Here is an 18,658-nt window from a genome sequence, read left to right as displayed (position 1 = left end):
TATTTTGTCCAGGTTGGTAAAACTGTTACCAAAACAAGTTCTCCTTTTTATTTATCAACAACTTAATGTTATTAAACAATGATAAGCTTCTAAAGTATATGATTGTTTCATGTAAGTATCCTGGTGATAGAACAGGACTCCACAGGGCACAAGCAGAAAACAGTATAATTCTCTCCCTCCATTAGGCCTTCAAAGCCACTCAGTGGGCTTCCTGTCCCTGGATAAAGTCTCAGACAGACAGATCTCCCTAGAAATATAACTCTGGATAGAATCTGCACGTAAAGCAAACCCTACACTACCTTCTCTGTTGTTATGAGGAAATAAACAAACATACAGAATGGCATTTTAAATTTATCTTTGAAAACTTGGCCATCCATCATTTTGGTATCTATGGCAATACTTATATTTTATCCTTTGACATATTTTTTATAAGAATGTTGGTGTTTTTAGTTTATGATGTTAGTTTATGAACCATGGTGATGTATGTTCACCACATTCTCCTCTTTTGGAGTTTATCTTAAACCAGGAAAAATTTTGGAAGGAAATAAACAGCTCCTTTCTTGATTTATGATTTCCCTTTAAAAACACTTCTCATGACATGAATGAATGGCAGATGTTCGTGTTGTTATTATTTTATGGAACATGACTCAGTTGACTCTGGATTATGTTTCATTTGTCAGATAGCATGTTCAAGGCTGGGTATACACGATGCCGACCAATCTGGCACATTTTGTTTTCCTGAACTGGCGAGCTGTTCTGGCATTTGCCAGTTTTGCCTAAAGGGCATTGTACCCAGGGTCCAGCCCAACAGAGGAGTCACATTACATGCTTCCCAGAGAGTACATCCTGGGGCCGCTTTGCAACTCTGCTGGCAGCACAGGAACTTCCCGTCCACGAAGAACCCACTGTGGTACTTGATCAGCAGGTGGGGGTTGCCCCTTATCTCTGGGGAGCAGGCAGGAAGAAAACACAGCATGAGCAAATGTTGACCCAAGAGAAGAAGCACATCAGTACGTGCTGTCATCATAAAACAATGAAACCTCATTTTGCCAGTAACCAGCCTAAGAGCAAATGGTTCCTAAAGGATGTAAGTCTTTCACTCAGAAGTTGAAAAGCCAAAGAGAAAAGTCTAACCATGTTTATAGTGAGAACACACAATAACTTACATCAGTCTTAAAAAAAATACCTACTAGAAAATATATATACACATCAGCTTGGTGTTAGGATTTGAGAGCAGGACTAGATCTTAACAAGAAGAAAAGAAATTTCCAATAAACATATACTCCCCCTTCCACTTTTTATTTTGAAACATTTCAAGTGTACAGAAAAGTTGCTAGGACAGTGAAGGAAATGTCTATATACGCTTCACACAGACTCACCTAATTTTAACTGTTTGTCACATTGGTTTCTTCTTAGTCTCTTTTTTTACATACATATTATTAAAATTTTATCATTATTTTGCTTAACCACTTGAGAGTAAGTTGCAGATATCATGACCTAAATAATGTCACCCACTAATACTTTAGCATGTAACTTCTGTTAACAAGGACATTCCCTTATATAACCACAATACAATGATCAATTCAAGAAATTTAACATTGATACCATACTAGTACTTAATATACATTTTGCATTTAAAATTTTTCCCGTTTTTCCAATAATACCCTTTGTAATCATTCACTTTTTTTCTGATCAAGGATCCAATCTAGAATCATATATGGCATTTAGTTATCTAGGTTTTCTTGGTCTAGAACAGTTCCTTGTCCCTTCTTTGTCTTTTGTGATTTTTGACCTGTTTCCACAAAGGATTAGATGGGAATATAATACTAAGGAATATGGGATTACTTTTCTAGGAGTATGTGTGTATTTTAAAAAAATGTGGGACTAGGGCAATGTTAAATGCAAAGAAATGAAGTTCCAATATTGGAGTATAATACTGTGTCTGCAACAAATTCACCTCTCTCAAAGTGCAGCAGAGAAACGTAAAAGGTCTTAGTAGAGAACAGTTCAAGAAGAGTCTCCAGGTAGGGAGGGCTGGTCTAGGTGTGACTTAACCTTCTTCCTTCTTGATTTTATATTCATCTTGAGGATTCCGTATTTTGATACCAGGAGAACAATGCTCCTTCTTTACAACCCTGACTCCAGGAAGTGTCTGGGAATAATAATATCTACTTTGCTGGGTCATTGGGAGGAGATGAGCCAATGTATGTAAAGCATCCGGCATAATGTGTGGCTCAGAGGAGGTGCTCAGTGAACAGTGGGCTTTAATGATATCATTTCCTTAGTTTAATTCAACTCAACTTAGCTAAAAAATTTGGCATTAAAAAGCTTTACCAAATATTAATGGGAATTAAAGGGAAATTATTACAGAAGTCACAAAAAGCAAAAGAAGTTAGGATTACAAAACACTAGTACTTGAACTTAGTCCCTAATGGTCATTGCAATTCCTTGGGTACATTGCATGCCTTTCTGCTCCGTAAGCTCCTGGTCTCTGTGTACCAGAATTCCTATTACTTCCTATTACATGAATTTAGCTTCCTGGGTAACTAATTGTTTTCCAATCAAGTCCAGAAGTCCACGTTGCAATACTCCTACCATCTAATAATGACAGTAAGAGAAACTCATATATTAAAATGTGTATAGGACTTCACATTTACATATTTCCCCTCACTTGCACCACTTCATTTAACTACTCAGCGAACTTGAGGGGAGCTGCTATGGCTACCATGGCTCTCACAGAGTCAGGTAAGCTGAGGCACAGATGTCGCCTGATCAAGTTCACGGCCTAGCACATCTGAGACTCAGACCCAGGCTCGCTCCACTATATTCCAATGCTCACGTGCTCACTTCCCTGCCAAACTCCCTTCAGTTTTAATTTTTGGGAAGAAAGGAACACTTTATTCACATCTGGTCAGCTGAAGTCAGAGCCATGGTAGCTGACACTCCTGAATCAGCCCAAACCCAATGTAGGTTACCATCTGGGAAATTTCATGTCGCCAATGTCCACCTCGGTTTATAATGCCTGAGCCAAGTAATAGACACAAAAACGTTGGGACATGGATGGGGGGTGGGGTGTGGTGTCATTCTAGATCAGGGAAACTTCATAGGAGAAAGGATTTGAGTGAGGGAACCGTTTTGTTTTCCTGTGGCAGATTGGTTGGCCACCCCGACAGCTGATCTCACCTACCTTCTCTCTTGCTATCATCCATCACAGAGGCTGGAAAAGCCAGATGCTGTCTTCCAGCCTCCTTCTCACACAGAGATGGCCATGAGACACAGTTTTGGCCAATGAAACACAAGCAAGAGTTTGCAGAGAAACGTTTCTGGGAAAGCTCAGAGCCTTTCTGGGAGCCCCTAAGGGTAGCAGAGCAGAACTCTAGAAGGAGCCAGTGTTCCTGCTCACTTCATTGAGCTGCTGCACTAGCCCTGGGCCTGTTAACTGCTGGATTTGGAAGAGGAACAAACATGTATTTGTTTGAGCAGCTGTGTGGTGTCTTTTTACCTGCGTCCCAAAGCATCACTAAGTGGTGCCAAGGGCTTACTGTGCACAGGGCAGCCCTAGTGATAGGGGCTCTCTCTCAGTTTAGAGGCTACCAGAGTCACTTCTGCTTCTCTCTCTGCTCTCCTTTTATGTTCCATTTGCCTTTACATGAGCTGCCCAGGCAGAGAAGGCAATGGCAACCCACTCTAGTACGCTTGCCTGGAAAATCCCATGGACAGAGGAGCCTGGTAGGCTGCAGTCCATGGGGTCACGCAGAGTCAGATACGACTGAGCGACTTCACTTTCACTTTTTACTTTCATGCATTGGAGAAGAGTCGCACAGAGTCGGACACGACTGAAGTGACTTAGCAGCAGCAGCAGAGCTGCCCAGGGCCCATCCAAACCTGCCTAGCATATATAGTTCCAGAAAGACCCACACAGGACCCTAGTGCATGACAGATAGCTCCACAGTGAGTGTCTACATAGCAAGTGCCCCTGGCAAATCACCGCAAAGAAGACTGGATAGGAAGCAGCATCTTAGAGTTCCTCCCGAAGGCCCCGAAATGACACAGTGGCTTGTGTTTGAGTCTCAGACACTTTACTGTATCTATGAGTCATACGTTTGTAGCTTGTGACTGCGCCAGGAAAAAAAAAAGAAAACTGACCTCCTATTTTACAGGTCAGGAAACTGAGACCCAGAGGTGTTAGATGGTTTTGTAGATGACACAGTAAAGCAGAACAGTCTGACTCTAAGAAGGATGCCCTTCTCACTTCAGCGAGCTGGTGGCAGGTAGAAGGTGACTTTTCTCCTCCCTGGACCTCCTCTCCTACATAATAGGATGCTAAACCCTTTCACATGAAGGGAAAAGTAAGCCCTAGCAGTGAAAAAGCATGTATTTGCATCAAAATAGAGTAGGTGTAACTCACTCCAGTACTCTTGCCTGGAAAATCCCATGGACGGAGGAGCCTGGTAAGCTGCAGTCCATGGGGTCGCTAAGAGTCGGACACGACTGAGCGACTTCACTTTCACTTTTCGCTTTCCTCCATTGGAGAAGGAAATGGCAACCCACTCCAGTGTTCTTGCCTGGAGAATCCCAGGGACGACGGAGCCTGGTGGGCTGCCATCTATGGGGTCGCACAGAGTTGGACACGACGGAAGCGACTGAGCAGCAGCAGCAGCAGAGCAGGTGGATGTCTAAGTGTTGTAATTTGAGGTGTGGTGAAAAAGAACCTGAATCTAAAACTTAAACAAAATCATCCCCCTCTGGGAGCTTAATATCTTAAATTCTACCAGTAGAGCGCCTCGTTTGAGTTAAGTATTGTCCTTACACCTTTACCCCTCTTTAAAATAAAAATATCCTAGGGCGAAACATCACAGTGCCAAGTTACTATTAATTTTCTCTCTTCTGCCAAAGGATGTTACCAGGGCAGCCTAAGAATCACTAAATAAATGTTTCATCAAATTCCCAGTTTTGCCTGGCATTTATACTGTATTGTTTAAAAGTTGGATTTGGGTAATTGAGTTATATGTTCTTTGCAGTTAGGTATTTGACGTTGGCCATGTCTTTTTAACTTCACTTATCCAGAAAACAGAGAATAATATTACTGCTTGCCATAGAGTTGTCAAGAGGATTGCCTAAGAGAGTGTTTTACAGCTATTCGACATAGTAGCTGGCAAACAATAAATACTTTGTAACTGTTAAGACATAAATTTCTATAAACATCCAAAGTACAGTAGCTACAGGAGCTGCCAGAGCCCCATGAGGACCTAGACTTTGCTCTGATAAAGGCAAGCACAGTGGGTGGAGAGCAGGTGGCCTGACTTCCTCCCAGCTGCTGGATGGCACAACGCACAACGGCCAGCTCTGTGCTACCAGGCAGGAAAGGGAATCAGATCCCCAGGCTTCCTCTAGGTAACAAAGAGAATGCAAAACGAGGATGAGTGCAGCACATTCTCTGAGGCTGGTAGGAAAATCAACAGATTCTATCTTGGCAGTAGGCCCTTTTATTGCCACGTCTTTTCTCCACCAAGTCTCAAAGAACTCAGTCAGCAACTCCCTTTTATGACTTTTAAAAAAGTACCTTTTTGTAATGCTTTCAGCCACTGACTTCGGCTCTCTTCATTTGATGCATACACATAGAGAAGCCCATCTTTATAGACAATCTGGAAAGAAAAATATTTGGTGTGTTTCAATGTAACTGTGTTATAGTTCACTCTGGTGCAACTATAAAATTTTTGTTATTCAAAAGAAACATTGAGTTTTATTACATGATATACATTAGCTCTGAATTAGAGTTTTAAAATTTAGTTATTTTTATCCTCTACCCCTCAATATGTTTTATCCCAAATATGTTTATACTTCAGAAAACCACAGCAATGATGCATCTAGCAGCAAATATGGAGGTCTCAGCAGGAATCCCCGAGCCATGGAGAATTATAAGAGTATAAGGCCTTAGGCATTACAGATGTCTTAGGAGTGTTCTGGTCCATCCACCAACCCAGTGCATGACTCTCTTTGTAGCCTACTGCAAAGTGTTTATCTGCTCTATTCTGGAAAATACCTTCAGGGATGGGATGTCCTTTACTTTTGTTATGTCATCCTGGTCAGTTTCCTTTCATTCTGATCATTATATAGCTCATGCTTATGTTGGGTTAAAATGTGACTCCCTATGGTCATGTCCCACCTTGGGAGTCCCCAGGATAAACATTTTTCTGTTTTTTGAGACATTCGGTGAGATGTGTGAACATTCTAATGTCTTGCCCAGATCCTTCTCTAGTTTATTCAGCTTTTGTGGGTAAACAATACATTGCATTTATGCTCTTTTCTAGACAGTTTAACGTTTTTATTCCCTTTCAACTCTACAAAAATATGAGATTATGCCCACTGCAAATGAGGAAACAAACTCAGAGGTTGAGAATATTTGTGGGGCATCAAAGCCAGTGTACTTTTGAGTATTCCATGCCATGGTGATATTCATTTCAGAGCTTCTGCCATGAGCACATACTCCCCCTGGTTTCTCCCAACTGAGTAATGTTCTTTTTTTTTTAAGTTGGAAATATGGGTTGTTCACTGACTGGATTATTTTATTTTATTTCATTTTTGGCCGTTGTTCCCTCATACTAGCACAGGGTAATCTGACCATTGGAAGGACAGTCTGTCTGTCTTTAGAGCAGATTGATAAATATTCCTAATATAATAAAAGGAGGGAAGCTGTTAGATCAAGCCATTTCCACCTGTACTGTAGGCACAGTCTTCACAGCAGGTCAGTGTTTGAAATACTTGAGGGTAAAACTCTAACTCCTTAGCAGCCATTCATGATATGGCCCGGCCCACCTTTCCAGACCCACCTGTCACTCTTTCACTGGGCTGCTTAATTCTAAGCACCATCTGGATCTCTCTAAACATGCCATACTGTTCCACCTACCAGTGCCTTGACATCTGCTATTTCTTTGGCTTTGCTGCCCTCCTGTTTTTGCTGGGCTAAACCCCATTGTTTTTCCCAACCCAAGTATCACCTCCAGCAGGAAGTCTCCCTGGCCTCTTGGAGTGAGGAGTGCAGCTTCTGCTTTCTGGGACACCATGGGTACGCTGCCTAAGGCTCTGTAAATGCCTTGGGGACAGGAATGGCATTTTATTCCTGACAGTGTGCCTAGTACCTTGCAGTGTAATGGAAATGCTCTGCAATTTTGGATAAAAGAGATCATCAGACCCCAAGGCAAGTCAGACCACTGAGGCTTACACACTCATCTATCTTTCTCTCCCTCTAGGGAAGGGAGTTTGGTGGATTGAATTTTAGTAAACTGCCCAACTCCCATCTGGGGATGTTACAAATTCAGAGAGAGAGGTTGAGAATGCTGTCTATGGTTACATAAATATAAGCACACGCCATCATCTTAATGAACCATTTTGCAGTGTCTTTATTTATCCCCTCAATACTGAGTTCATAGTAGAAAATACTAAAAGAACAGCCACCCATCCAATGGAATGTTATCTTTCCCCTTACCTGGAATGGGTACTGTCTCTCCACAGGGGTCTGCTCCTCAAGATTGACTTTCTCCACACATCTGATTTTCTTAATCTCAATCGATCCTTTTCTGCTGCCTCTTTTCTGAATTAAAAGGAAAATATAAGATGCCTCATGTGATATACAGTGGCACACAAAGAAATGCATAAAGTTAAGGTTATGCTTAGGAGGGAGAGATTGTGAGATGACTTGAGCATGTGAAAATCGTTCCAATTATTCCGTAATAGTAAAAATTCAATGACAACATAATATATTCTTCGAGTGTAGACATAATTAAATTCCCCCAAAGCAAGTCTTCAAGCAGCACTTAATTATTTGATAATCTTGAAACACATTTCAAATCACCTACCATATGGTTAATCTACTCAGTAACATCAAGGTTTAACTCCACAATGCGTTTTCATTTTTCAATTTTATGATAGTATTTCAGTATTTCTACCATGATAGATTTCTCAGCTGCATATAAATACTCTTATTTCCACCCAGGAGACGCCAATAGCAAACTGTCTTCCACCTTCAGTGACGGCAACCAACCAAAAATGGTCCTAGCCATTGCTGAGTGTCCTTTAGGGGGAAAAATCACCCTCAGTTGAGAATCAGTCTTCTAAAGTTACACTTTTCCTTAATAAAGTTAACCAATGTTTGAAAAATCCTTTATTTTGAATTATGGGTTTCACTGGTGGCTCAGATGGTAAAGAATCTGCCTGCAGTGCAGGAGACCTGGGTTCAATCCCTGGGTGGGAAAGATCCCCTGGTTGTTCAGTCACTAAGTCATGTCCGACTCTTTGCGACCCCATGGACTCCAGCACACAAGGCTACACACTCCAGTATTCTTGCCTGGAAAATTCCATGGACAGAGGAGCCTGGCGGGCTACAGTCCATGGGGTCACAAAGAGTCAGACACGACTGAGTGACTAACACTGGTATCTTGAATTAATTATAACTTGGTTAAGAAAAGACAATGGGATAAGAGAGTACAAGTTGGTTTTTACTGTGTAAGCTGAGAAATCTGTTTCCTTATATTAAGCACTTTGTGGAGACTTAAAAATAAGTAGTATAAAAACAATGGAATAAATAAGAGTCTTACCATTTTGTCATATTCATAGTAGGAGAGGTTTGTTTTGGTTAAAACAAAAAGCCGCTCTTTGTAATTATTGGGTGACATTTTCTTCTTTTGCTGTGACCTTTTGAGAAGAAGTTCTTCTAGAATGGATTTTGTGTCCATATTGTCGTCCTAAATAAAAGAAAGTGATTAAAATGAGTGTTAGCAACATCTGGCTAGGTTCTCTTTTAGCTTTCATGATTTTTATTCAACTATTTCTTGTTAAGGGATAGTATTGTTGTTCAGTCACTAAGTCATGTCCGACTCTTTGCGACCCCATGGACTCCAGCACACCAGGCTTCCCTGTCCTTTCATTATCTTCCAGAGTTTGCTTAGATTCATGTCCTCTGAGTCGGTGATGCTATCTAACCATGTCAACCTCTGTCGCCCTCTTAGTTTTAAAAAATTAGATTTAGAACTACAGAGGAAATGGAATGAAGCACACTTAAATGCACACATACCTGCACTTCTTTCCTACTGCCTTGGCTGTGACTTGTATAAATATGTTGATTTTTAATATCATTTTTATGTGTGCTCACCCCCCACTTTGGATCATACATTCAGCATCTTCACACTACCCTCCAGACCACCACATCAAAATTCTCCTTTTTCCTAAAGTATTCTATGGACATTTGTTGAATTGAATTGAATACCATCCAACTTTTAAAAATTTCAACTCTTGACAGTTCACCATTTTTGAAATAACTGATCAACTGAAATTTCCCTCCACCAATGGGGTCAATTGTTGGACCAAATTATCCAAACTACTGTGAGGCTCTGATATTGTTGGTGAATGACACCACAACCCCTGAACATGATCAATCTTTAGCATAAAGGACATGGGTATAATTTTCACTATTTCTGAGCATTAAACTTTTTCAAAAGTTATCAAGAGAGATGTAAAAGAACTGAAAGAATTGGTGCTTCATAAGCTAAAAATACTCTTGCTTTTTCTTCCAGAACTGCATAAAACATTAAAAGTTAAGCTATTTCTGGAAAATGAATGCATTTTCTGATTTCTGTTGTTGCTTCAACCCTCTGTCTGATACCAGGTCTGGTAATGAAAAGGAACGCTAAGCAGTCAGTCACAAGAGAACAACTTCCTTATGTTCTTCTTTGTTTTGTGAAATCACATGGTTCTTAGCAGTCAGATGCCCAATCATTACTATCTTTTTTGTTTGCTGATAATCTGAAGGTAATTAACTTTACTCACCTTAATTTTGATAGAGCCGAAGAAGTGTGCTTCTACGTCTTTAACTCTCAAGCTCTAGGCAAAAAGTCACTGCTCTGAAAAGTCACTGCTCTGAGGCACCCCACTCATATTCCTTCTGGCTATGCCAGGGTCATGCATTAAAAAGAAGGTATTTGCATCCAATTCATCACTTGATCAGGAAGCAGCCACACAGACATTGCTCTGTCTGGATGGAGGCAGATGCCAAGTGAACCCATCCAATCACTAACGGGCATGGCCCTGGAGTATGATGGGCCCAGTGTGGTAGGGAAGTGGAAGAAAGGGAGACTGAGAAACTCAGCTTGATATAGAATAAACTATCTCAGGCCCAGACAGCTTCCCTCCTGACATAGGCCACGCCACTCTAAAAATGGGAATCAAGCAACTCAGCTTTTGTCATTTATCATACATGGATCAGGCGATTACTTATGAATCCCTCTAACGTTCTCCATGGAGAAGGCAATGGCACCCCACTCTTGCCTGGAAAATCCCATGGACAGAGGAGCCTGGTAGGCTACAGTCCATGGGGTCGCGAAGAGTCAGACACGACTGAGCGACTTCACTTTCTCTTTTCACCTTCATGCATTGGAGAAGGAAATGGCAACCCACTCCAGTGTTCTTGCCTGGAGAATCCCAGGGACGGGGGAGCCTGGTGGGCTGCTGTCTATGGGGTCGCACAGAGTCGGACACGACTGAAGCGACTTAGCAGCAGCAGCAGCAACATTCTCCAAGGGTATTGCTTTTCTCTTAGGCAGAAGTAGTAATCTTATCCGTTAAATATAGTAAAGTCTTTGTAACTTTTTACTTTGAATATTGTTTTATCTGGAAGAAAAATATAATTCCTTTGAGTGCTATTCTCCATGGTCACTGGTTTGTTTGCCTTGGACTCAAAAATGAGGCAGAGATTGGGGTGCAGTAAACCCAGTCGGATCTGGGAAGGCAGGGATCACATCTTTCTTTCACCTTTGCCTCCATGATAAAGTCTGCACATACGCCTGTTCAGATAAGATTATTTTCTACACCTATAGCCTATGGCTGGAAGAGAATTCACTTGAAGACTTACTAAAACTATGAAGGGTCTACTTTTTGTTAAAGTCCACTTTGGAGGAGCCATATCATACTGGTCAGAGGTGCAGAGAACTTTTGCCTTTTAAATTTCTCCATGAAAAAAATTAACAAAGCAGAAAGAGAACACTGTGAAAACTGTCAAAGATCTTTTATATCCACACCTGAAACATTCTTCCTCAAAGTAGAGTCGTAGTTAAATAGATGTGGTAGTTAGATAGATGTGGTGGTTAGTTGAATACAAAGTTAATGTTGCAACATTTATTTCAGATGCTGAATCAATGTGTAAAATTAAGAGCACTGTTTTAGGGGATTCCCTGGTGGTCTAGTCGTTAAGATTCCATGTTCTCACTGCTGGGGACCAGAGTTTGATTCCTGATCAGGGAAATAACATCCCACAAACTCAAAAAACAAAAAAAAGCACTGTTTTAAAAATGCAAATTCCAATGTCCAAGGTAGTAAACAGCCCTTCCTGGTACTACATGTGATACACATGCTTTTCTGTTTTTGGAATTTGCACATTTATCACATGAAAGATGCTTTCTTGGGGAATTTTATCTAAAAAGTTAGTATAATGAACCACAGAAACCATCGACAAATGAAATTCACAAAATCTCTTCTGTATATTGAAGGGAAGAAGGACATTGACTAGAAAGGAAGGTACCAAGTCCTCCGGAACATTTTCTAATACAACTCCAAGAATTTATACACATTGTTGCATCTGATGGAATATAATTTGTCAAATTTTAACAAAAATGTTTATTCCGAATCCTAACCTTTGTGAATTTTTTGGCTTTCATTTTTAAAATCATATGAATATGTGTTTATTCAGCAAAACCAAGAAGTACAGACAAGCAAAAGGAAACTTAACATTTTGGTGAATATACCTCTAGATTTTTTTTCAAATTACATAGGCAGTTGTTTCTTTTCACAAAAATGAGTTCACATGCTGTACATATGTGTCTGTAATCCATGATTCTCATGTCATAAACACCCGGAGCCACCTGCTTTTGATGTCCTTCAAAGTTCCACTCCCTAAGCTGGACTCCGAGCATCTTAACAAACTTAAAGAACCCTGTTTGGATGACTCACACTTTTTTCACCTCCTGATCACTTTCTTCTGAGACAAAACCTGATTCCTGATCAAGTTTGAACCCGCCTTTCTCCTTCTGTTTTCTTCTGTCCCTTCCTTGTACTTCCCTCTTTTCTGAGATTAGCATAGATTCTAAGTTGGAGGCATTTCTATGGTGAGGACTAATTTTTAGAAATAGCATGTCTCCCATCTTGTATTAGCACAATAAGTCAACAGGGCTCTGGGACCACTGTTGACTCAGCTACCTCTCCAGCGACTAGCAAAGTCAGGTCTGTCCACCCACATTTAAGGAAAATTCATTTGGGAAGGTTTAAAAAGAAACTAAACACAAGAAAATTCGATCCTAATGCTAGAAACCAGAGATCTATTTCCATAGAGAAGCTGGTGGGATTTGGCTGGATACTCGTATATCAGTACCTACATAGAATAGATGCATCGATTTGCTTACCAAATAGTTCAGGCTGCCTATTTCCATAAACACATGAAACTAGGAAGATTAAAGTGCAGGGGAGGCAGAAAAGAAAACCTGGAAGAAATCAGTATTGTAAGGAAGTCAGCAACCATGTGTAACCTTTAATGCATAAAAGGTGCATGCTGAATTAGCCAGACATGTGTATATATATATAAAAAATACACACATGCATATTGTTTTCAGATTCTTTTCCCTTAGAGGTTATTACACAATATTGAGTAGAGTTCCCTGTGCTATACAGTAGGTCCTTGGTGGTTCTCTGTTTCATATATATTAGTGTGATCTGTTAATCCCAAACCCCTAATGTATCCCTCCTCTCCCCTTTCCCCCTTTAGTAACCAGAAGTTTGTTTTCTGTGTATATGCAGAGCCCATATTCTTGACCATAACACTGATGATAGAGAAGAACATGCCAGCTGTGTAATCCTCCTAATCAGAGAACACTCTAACCTAAATGTAGGGAGCTAGCTGCTAAATCACCTCAGTCGTGTCCGACTCTGTGCGACCCTATAGATGGCAGCCCACCAGGCTCTGCCGTCCCTGGGATTCTCCAGGCAAGAACACTGGAGTGGGTTGCCACTTCCTGCTCCAATGCATGAAAGTGAAAAGTGAAAGTGAAGTTGCTCAGTTGTGTCCGACCCTCAGCGACCTCATGGACTGCAGCCTACCAGGCTCCTCCGTCCATGGGATTTTTCCAGGCAAGAGTACTGGGGTGGGGTGCCACTGCCTTCTCCAAGGGAGGTGGCCACAGGGTATCAAAGGTGGTAGAAACCCTCTAAGTCATTTTTCAGAAGCAACACTGAGCCCCAACAGCTTAGGTGACTTAGCCAGAATCGCAGCAGTGTGACTTGAGAGACACAGCCCAGGGAGACAGATCACTGGTGTCATGCCTGGGACACTGCCCACCCCTTCATGGCAATAAATATGCTAAAACATCTATGTGTTCAGCTAAACATATGATACCCTTGCTTAAGCTTCAGTATTGTAGGACTCGGCATCAATTTTAGTCTTGCCAGACCCACACAAGGGACCTTTTATTGGAAATACCAGAAAGATGTGACCCGTTAAGTAATCTTTCAGCAGGAACCTCCAAAGCACTGTTAAACAACAAAACTCTAGCCCACATTTTGAAAATAGGTAAGAACATACAACCACAGAAGTTAGAATAAATTCTAAGTGGTGCAGAAGTGGAGCAGGAAGCAGGAAAGGAAGGGAGAAAGGTATGTACAATTAAACGAGGCCGTTGGATAGTTCCTGAAACCAATGTGTATATTTCCTGACTGGCTCGGGATGGTGCCTTTAAAGCTTTAGTTTTTAGAATTGAGAGGTGAAGGTAGCAGTTTCTTACCCCTTTATTTGATTTAGTTATCCTCTTTTACTTTGCATGTCATTTACCTAAAGATTTTGATAGGTGTCAGGATATTAAAATAATACCTAGCGTGTGAAAGCAGTGGAGGAGGGAGGGCGGGAAGGAAAGGGAAGACGCTCCAAGTGCAGACTGGGACCCAAAATGGCTAGACCTGTGACAAACTTGATCTTCCACTGTTTGCCCAAGGCCAGGCCTGCTTATCTTCCCGCTAAATTACTGGGAAAAAAAATGATGGTAAGTTAAACGGGAACAGAAAGCTTAACTCAGAATCAGGTAAAGTGATTGAAAAATACAACTCTTAAGACCCTGTCCTGAGATGAATACTGGCTCCACGGAAACTACGTATCTTAACCACTGTGCCACCTGGGAAGCACCCCGCAGAAGCTGCCAGGTCCCCATTTCATGTGATGTTTTGCAGGCAAGAGAAAGTTACAACTGATCTTGGCATGACATGGACAGAAATCCTTTAATAGTGACACTTGAATCCAGCAGTTTGAAACACCATACTTTGGTTGCTCCAAAATGAATTTTTGAAAACTACACACTTTGTGAAGCCATTTTTAGACAAAGAAGATGAGAATGCCAGTGTCTTTCCTGTTGGAGCTAATATTTGCTTTAGGTGTGAAATTTCGTCTTCAGTGCCTCATAGAGCTTTGCTAAACCCTTCCTTCTCCTCAGCAACCTCTTTCCTTCTGCTCCCTCCCCTCTGCCCAGGACACCCTTCTGGGCACCTTCCTTAGGAAAAAAGCCAAAAGTGCTAAATCCACATCCTAATACCTCATGCTGAATTTGTTTAACACATTACACTGCTAAGGATACAGGTTGATGTGGACAAAAGCACCAGGCTTTGGTGGGTTCAAATCCTTGCCCTCTCTCTGTGCAATGTGGCATGTTACTTAACCCTGCTAAACCTCAGCTTCCCTATCTGTAAAGGGAGTAAAACAATAACTACCTCGAAGGATTATGAGGAGTCGAGAGAAAACGGCAGTATCATGCCTAGCACCCTAGTAGGTGTTCCAGAAACCTGTACCTCTTCCTCTCATCACTCCGTAGGTGAAATTTTTCAGAAGATCATAGTGAAGTTTAAAAACTGGAGACAGTGAGATGACCTTCAACATAAATTTCAAGCCTCACCCCTCTTCCCCCAGCGCCCCTGGTGCCGCCCCCCCAGGGATATGAGGTATTGGGAAGAAGATTCCCCATGCCTTCTCTAGTCAACAAGCACCTGCTCTGTGGGTCTGTTACAATTCAGCCCAGGGACTGGTTACCTTAAAATCAGATGGACTGTGTATTTGTGCCACCAGATTTCTAACAAATCAATATTTGGATGTTATTCAAAGTGTGGTCCATGGACAGGTAGCATCAACATACCCTGGGAGCTGGTTTTAAATTCACACTCTTAGATCGCACCCCAGCCCCAGTACATCAGAATCTGCATTTTAGCAAGATCCCCAGGTGACTTATGTGCACAAGAGAGTTTGAAAAACACTGACCTAGACTACATTATAGTTGTACAACTTTTTAAACCCAATGAAACCATCTGGGTCCATGAGAACTTTCAAAATTCTATGAATTTGGCTGCAACTGTGTGGTTCACCTCCCTCCCACCTTCTACCTCCATCTAAAATACCCCAGACCCCTGAATTAGGGAGACTTCAGGAAGCTAAGAACAGATACTCATAGCTACAATAACATCAAAAAACACAGGTAAATAAAAGAAGGCTTGACTAACATTTCTTTATCTTTTCAGGACTAGTTATGAAGCCAGTATGAAAAGTCATGGAAGGGCCTATAAAGGAAAAGAATCTGAAAAACTACAGATATATATATATATATGAATCATTTTATTGTACACCTGAAACTAATACAACATTGTAAATTAACTATAGTTCAATTAAAAAAACAACTAAAGGAAGAAAAAAAGTCCTGGAAAGGCAATGGCTAAAGAATAGTATGGAGAAAATCAGCAGAGGAAGCGACACAAAGCCAGATCAAGCCAATGGTGATGTACACACAACCTGACAGTTTCCGTGATGTTGAACTAGGAGGGAATTTCCAGTGAATTTCCTATAGCAGGCCCCTGAACGACATGATCCCACCAAAGAGCCCCATCAATGTCACATCATAATTTTGCAGTATTTTTCTTAAAGCGCTCCCCTCTCCACCCCGTCTGTGAACTTCAGGGTCTACAACACCCAGATGCAAACCTATTTTGTAGCCACTTGCCGCTTACACGCACCATTTTGGCTGGTCCTGCTGCCCAGGGCCACGGCTGTGAGGTTGCTCTGCTCTTGCAGGAACACAGCCCCAGCTGTCCTCCTTCCAGCAGCAGCAAACTGCCTCACATTGTCCCGGCTGCAAAGTCAGAAATGGCCACATTACTCAGTGCCCCCCAAATGTCTATTGTCCTGCAAGGCCTTACACAATCCCACAGGAAACCACGCTCAACGCTTAGCCAACACTTGTTGACCTGATTGAGCGCAACAAAAACGGAGACAAAAGCATATTTCATACAGGTTCCAACTTTGATAACTACAGCTCCTGCTTTTCCCAGGCAGCTCTCGGGTACATGTGATAACCTGTCTTTGTTTGGAGAGCTCTGTGCTGGAAAGTAGGAGAAAATATCTCGGCCAAGCCTGCTTGTGACGCTGACTTCTCTCACACATGAGTCAGGAAACCATGAGGTAATGCCAAAGTGTGCAGAGAATAAGCAATGAAAACTAAGCTCAAGAATGGACCCAGGGAGGCTAGAGAGGGTATGAGAGAGCCAGATGGTCAAATGACCAAAAAGAAGCCCATTTCCACAGCTTAAGAAATCCAGAAATGGAATAGAGATGGGTTTGGCTAATGTACCATGCACCAAGAGGGCAATGAAAGAATGTGGTTATCACTTGACTGATTTATGATTATCACTCTAATGATTTATGACATCGCAACATTTAAACTTTATTTTTTATTAAAAATTTTTATTGCAGTATCATTGATTTACAATGTTGTGTTAGTTTCAGGTGTACAGGAGAGAGGAAGGAGGAGACAGGAGATAAGAGAGGAGACAGGAGTCAGGAGACAGGAGAATATTGCCTGAATATGGCAATAAAGAGAATTTAAAAGGAAAATGGTTTATAATAATAACATTTGCGGTGTGCAAATGCCTAGGCATGGCAGCACTAGAAGACATAATGAATTCAGATGTTTTTGCCTATCAAAAGTAGGTTGTCTCCTTTCCTCAGTTATACACACACACATATATATATATATATATATATATATATTCTTTTTCCAATTCTTTTCCATTATGGTTTATTATAGGACATTGAGTAAAATTCTCTGTGCTATACAGTGGGCCCTTGTTGTTTATCTATTTTATATATAAGTGTATCTGTTAATCCCAAACTCCTAATTTCTCCCTCCCCTGCCTCCCTTTTGGGAACCATAAGATTGTTTTCTACGTCTGTGAGTCACAACATCATGGCTTTACTCATCTTACTGTCTTCTCCTGTGTACACTGACTGTATGTAATCAGTAATAAATCTAATGATTTATTTTAGGCTCAGCTATGGACAGCTGGTTCCAAATTGGGAAAGGAGTATGTCAAGGCTGTATATTGTCACCATGCTTATTTAACTTATATGCAGAGTACATCATGCGAAATGCTGGGCTGGATGAAGCACAAGTGGGAATCAAGATTGCCAGGAGAAATATCAACAACCTCAGAGATGCAGATGACACCACCCTTATGGCAGAAAGTGACGAAGAACTAAAGAGCCTCTTGATAAAAGTGAAAGAGGAGAGTGAAAAAGCTGGCTTAAAACTCAGCATTCAAAAAATGAAGATCATGGTATCCAGTCCCATCACTTCATGGCAAATAGATGGGGAAACAATGGAAACAGTGACAGATTTTATTTTCTTGGGCTCTAAATCACTGCAGATGGTGACTGCAACCATGATATTAAAAGACGCTTGTTCCTTGGAAGAAAAGCTATGACCAACCTAGACAGCATATTAAAAAGCAGAGACATCACTAGACAAAGGTCCATCTAGTCAAAACTATGGTTTTTCCAGTAGTCATGTATGGATGTGAGAGTTGGATTATAAAGAAAGCTGAGCGCCAAAGAATTGATGCTTTTGAACTGTGGTGTTGTAGAAGACTCTTGAGAGTCCCTTGGACTGCAAGGAGATCCAACCTGTCAATCCTAAAGGAAATCAGTCCTGAATATTTACTGGAAGGACTGATGCTGAAGCTGAACCTCCAATACTTCGGCCACCTGATATGAAGAACTGACTCACTGGAAAAGACCCCGATCCTGGGAAAGATTGACAGAGGGAGAAGAAGGGGACAACAGAGGATGAGACGGTTGGATGGCATCACCAACTGGATGGACATGAGTTTGAGCAAGCTCTGGGAGTTGGTGGTGGACAGGGAAGCCTGGTGTGCTGTAGTCTTTTGAGAACCTGTCTACTAAGCATTCTGTTAGGAGCTAGATGCAGCAGTAAACAGAACAGAGGCAGGCCAGACCTTCGGGGGACTTATGTCTCATGGAGGAAGGACCACAGTAAAGTTTTAATTACCATAGAATGTCTGAAAAATATTTGTTTGAAACTGGAATGTAGGGAATGACAAAGAGTCCTTTAGAACAATTTAAAACAAGAGAACTTAACACCCTGACATCAGCAAAGAAGTCACTGATGGACTCCACACAGCTCTCCATCCTCTAGCAATCAAGTAGGCAGTCATTTGAGAAACCGAGGGTGAAGCAGTGTGACCGTGGGAAAGCAATTTAGCCAAATAAATTAATTCTGCCCTCTGCTAATTCACTTCC

General features: G+C 41.4%; 1 protein-coding gene across 4 annotated transcripts in view; it reads right to left on the bottom strand.

The window, feature by feature from the left end:
* The window catches only part of BMX (BMX non-receptor tyrosine kinase), a 45,869-nt gene extending 29,656 nt beyond the window's left edge, over positions 1 to 16,213 (bottom strand). For 3 of the 4 annotated variants that reach the window (XM_042242296.2, XM_042242298.2, XM_042242297.2), the window contains exons 1-5: positions 16,078 to 16,213; positions 8,595 to 8,741; positions 7,487 to 7,591; positions 5,564 to 5,645; positions 826 to 945 (exon numbers count right to left, since the gene is read on the bottom strand). In XM_042242296.2, coding sequence (XP_042098230.1) covers positions 826 to 945; positions 5,564 to 5,645; positions 7,487 to 7,591; positions 8,595 to 8,741; positions 16,078 to 16,080 — 457 coding nt within the window. In that variant the 5' untranslated portion in view covers positions 16,081 to 16,213. Of the gene's footprint in view, positions 1 to 825; positions 946 to 5,563; positions 5,646 to 7,486; positions 7,592 to 8,594; positions 8,742 to 9,822; positions 9,941 to 16,077 lie in introns of those variants that run through there. The other variant, XM_012106269.5, reaches the window with a different exon arrangement.
* Between the last annotated feature and the right edge of the window lie 2,445 nt (positions 16,214 to 18,658).

This window comes from Ovis aries, chromosome X (genome assembly GCF_016772045.2).
Source record: "Ovis aries strain OAR_USU_Benz2616 breed Rambouillet chromosome X, ARS-UI_Ramb_v3.0, whole genome shotgun sequence".
Lineage (NCBI taxonomy): Eukaryota > Metazoa > Chordata > Mammalia > Artiodactyla > Bovidae > Ovis > Ovis aries.
Note: the sequence above shows the minus strand (reverse complement) of the source record. Positions and strands in the feature narration are given on the sequence as shown.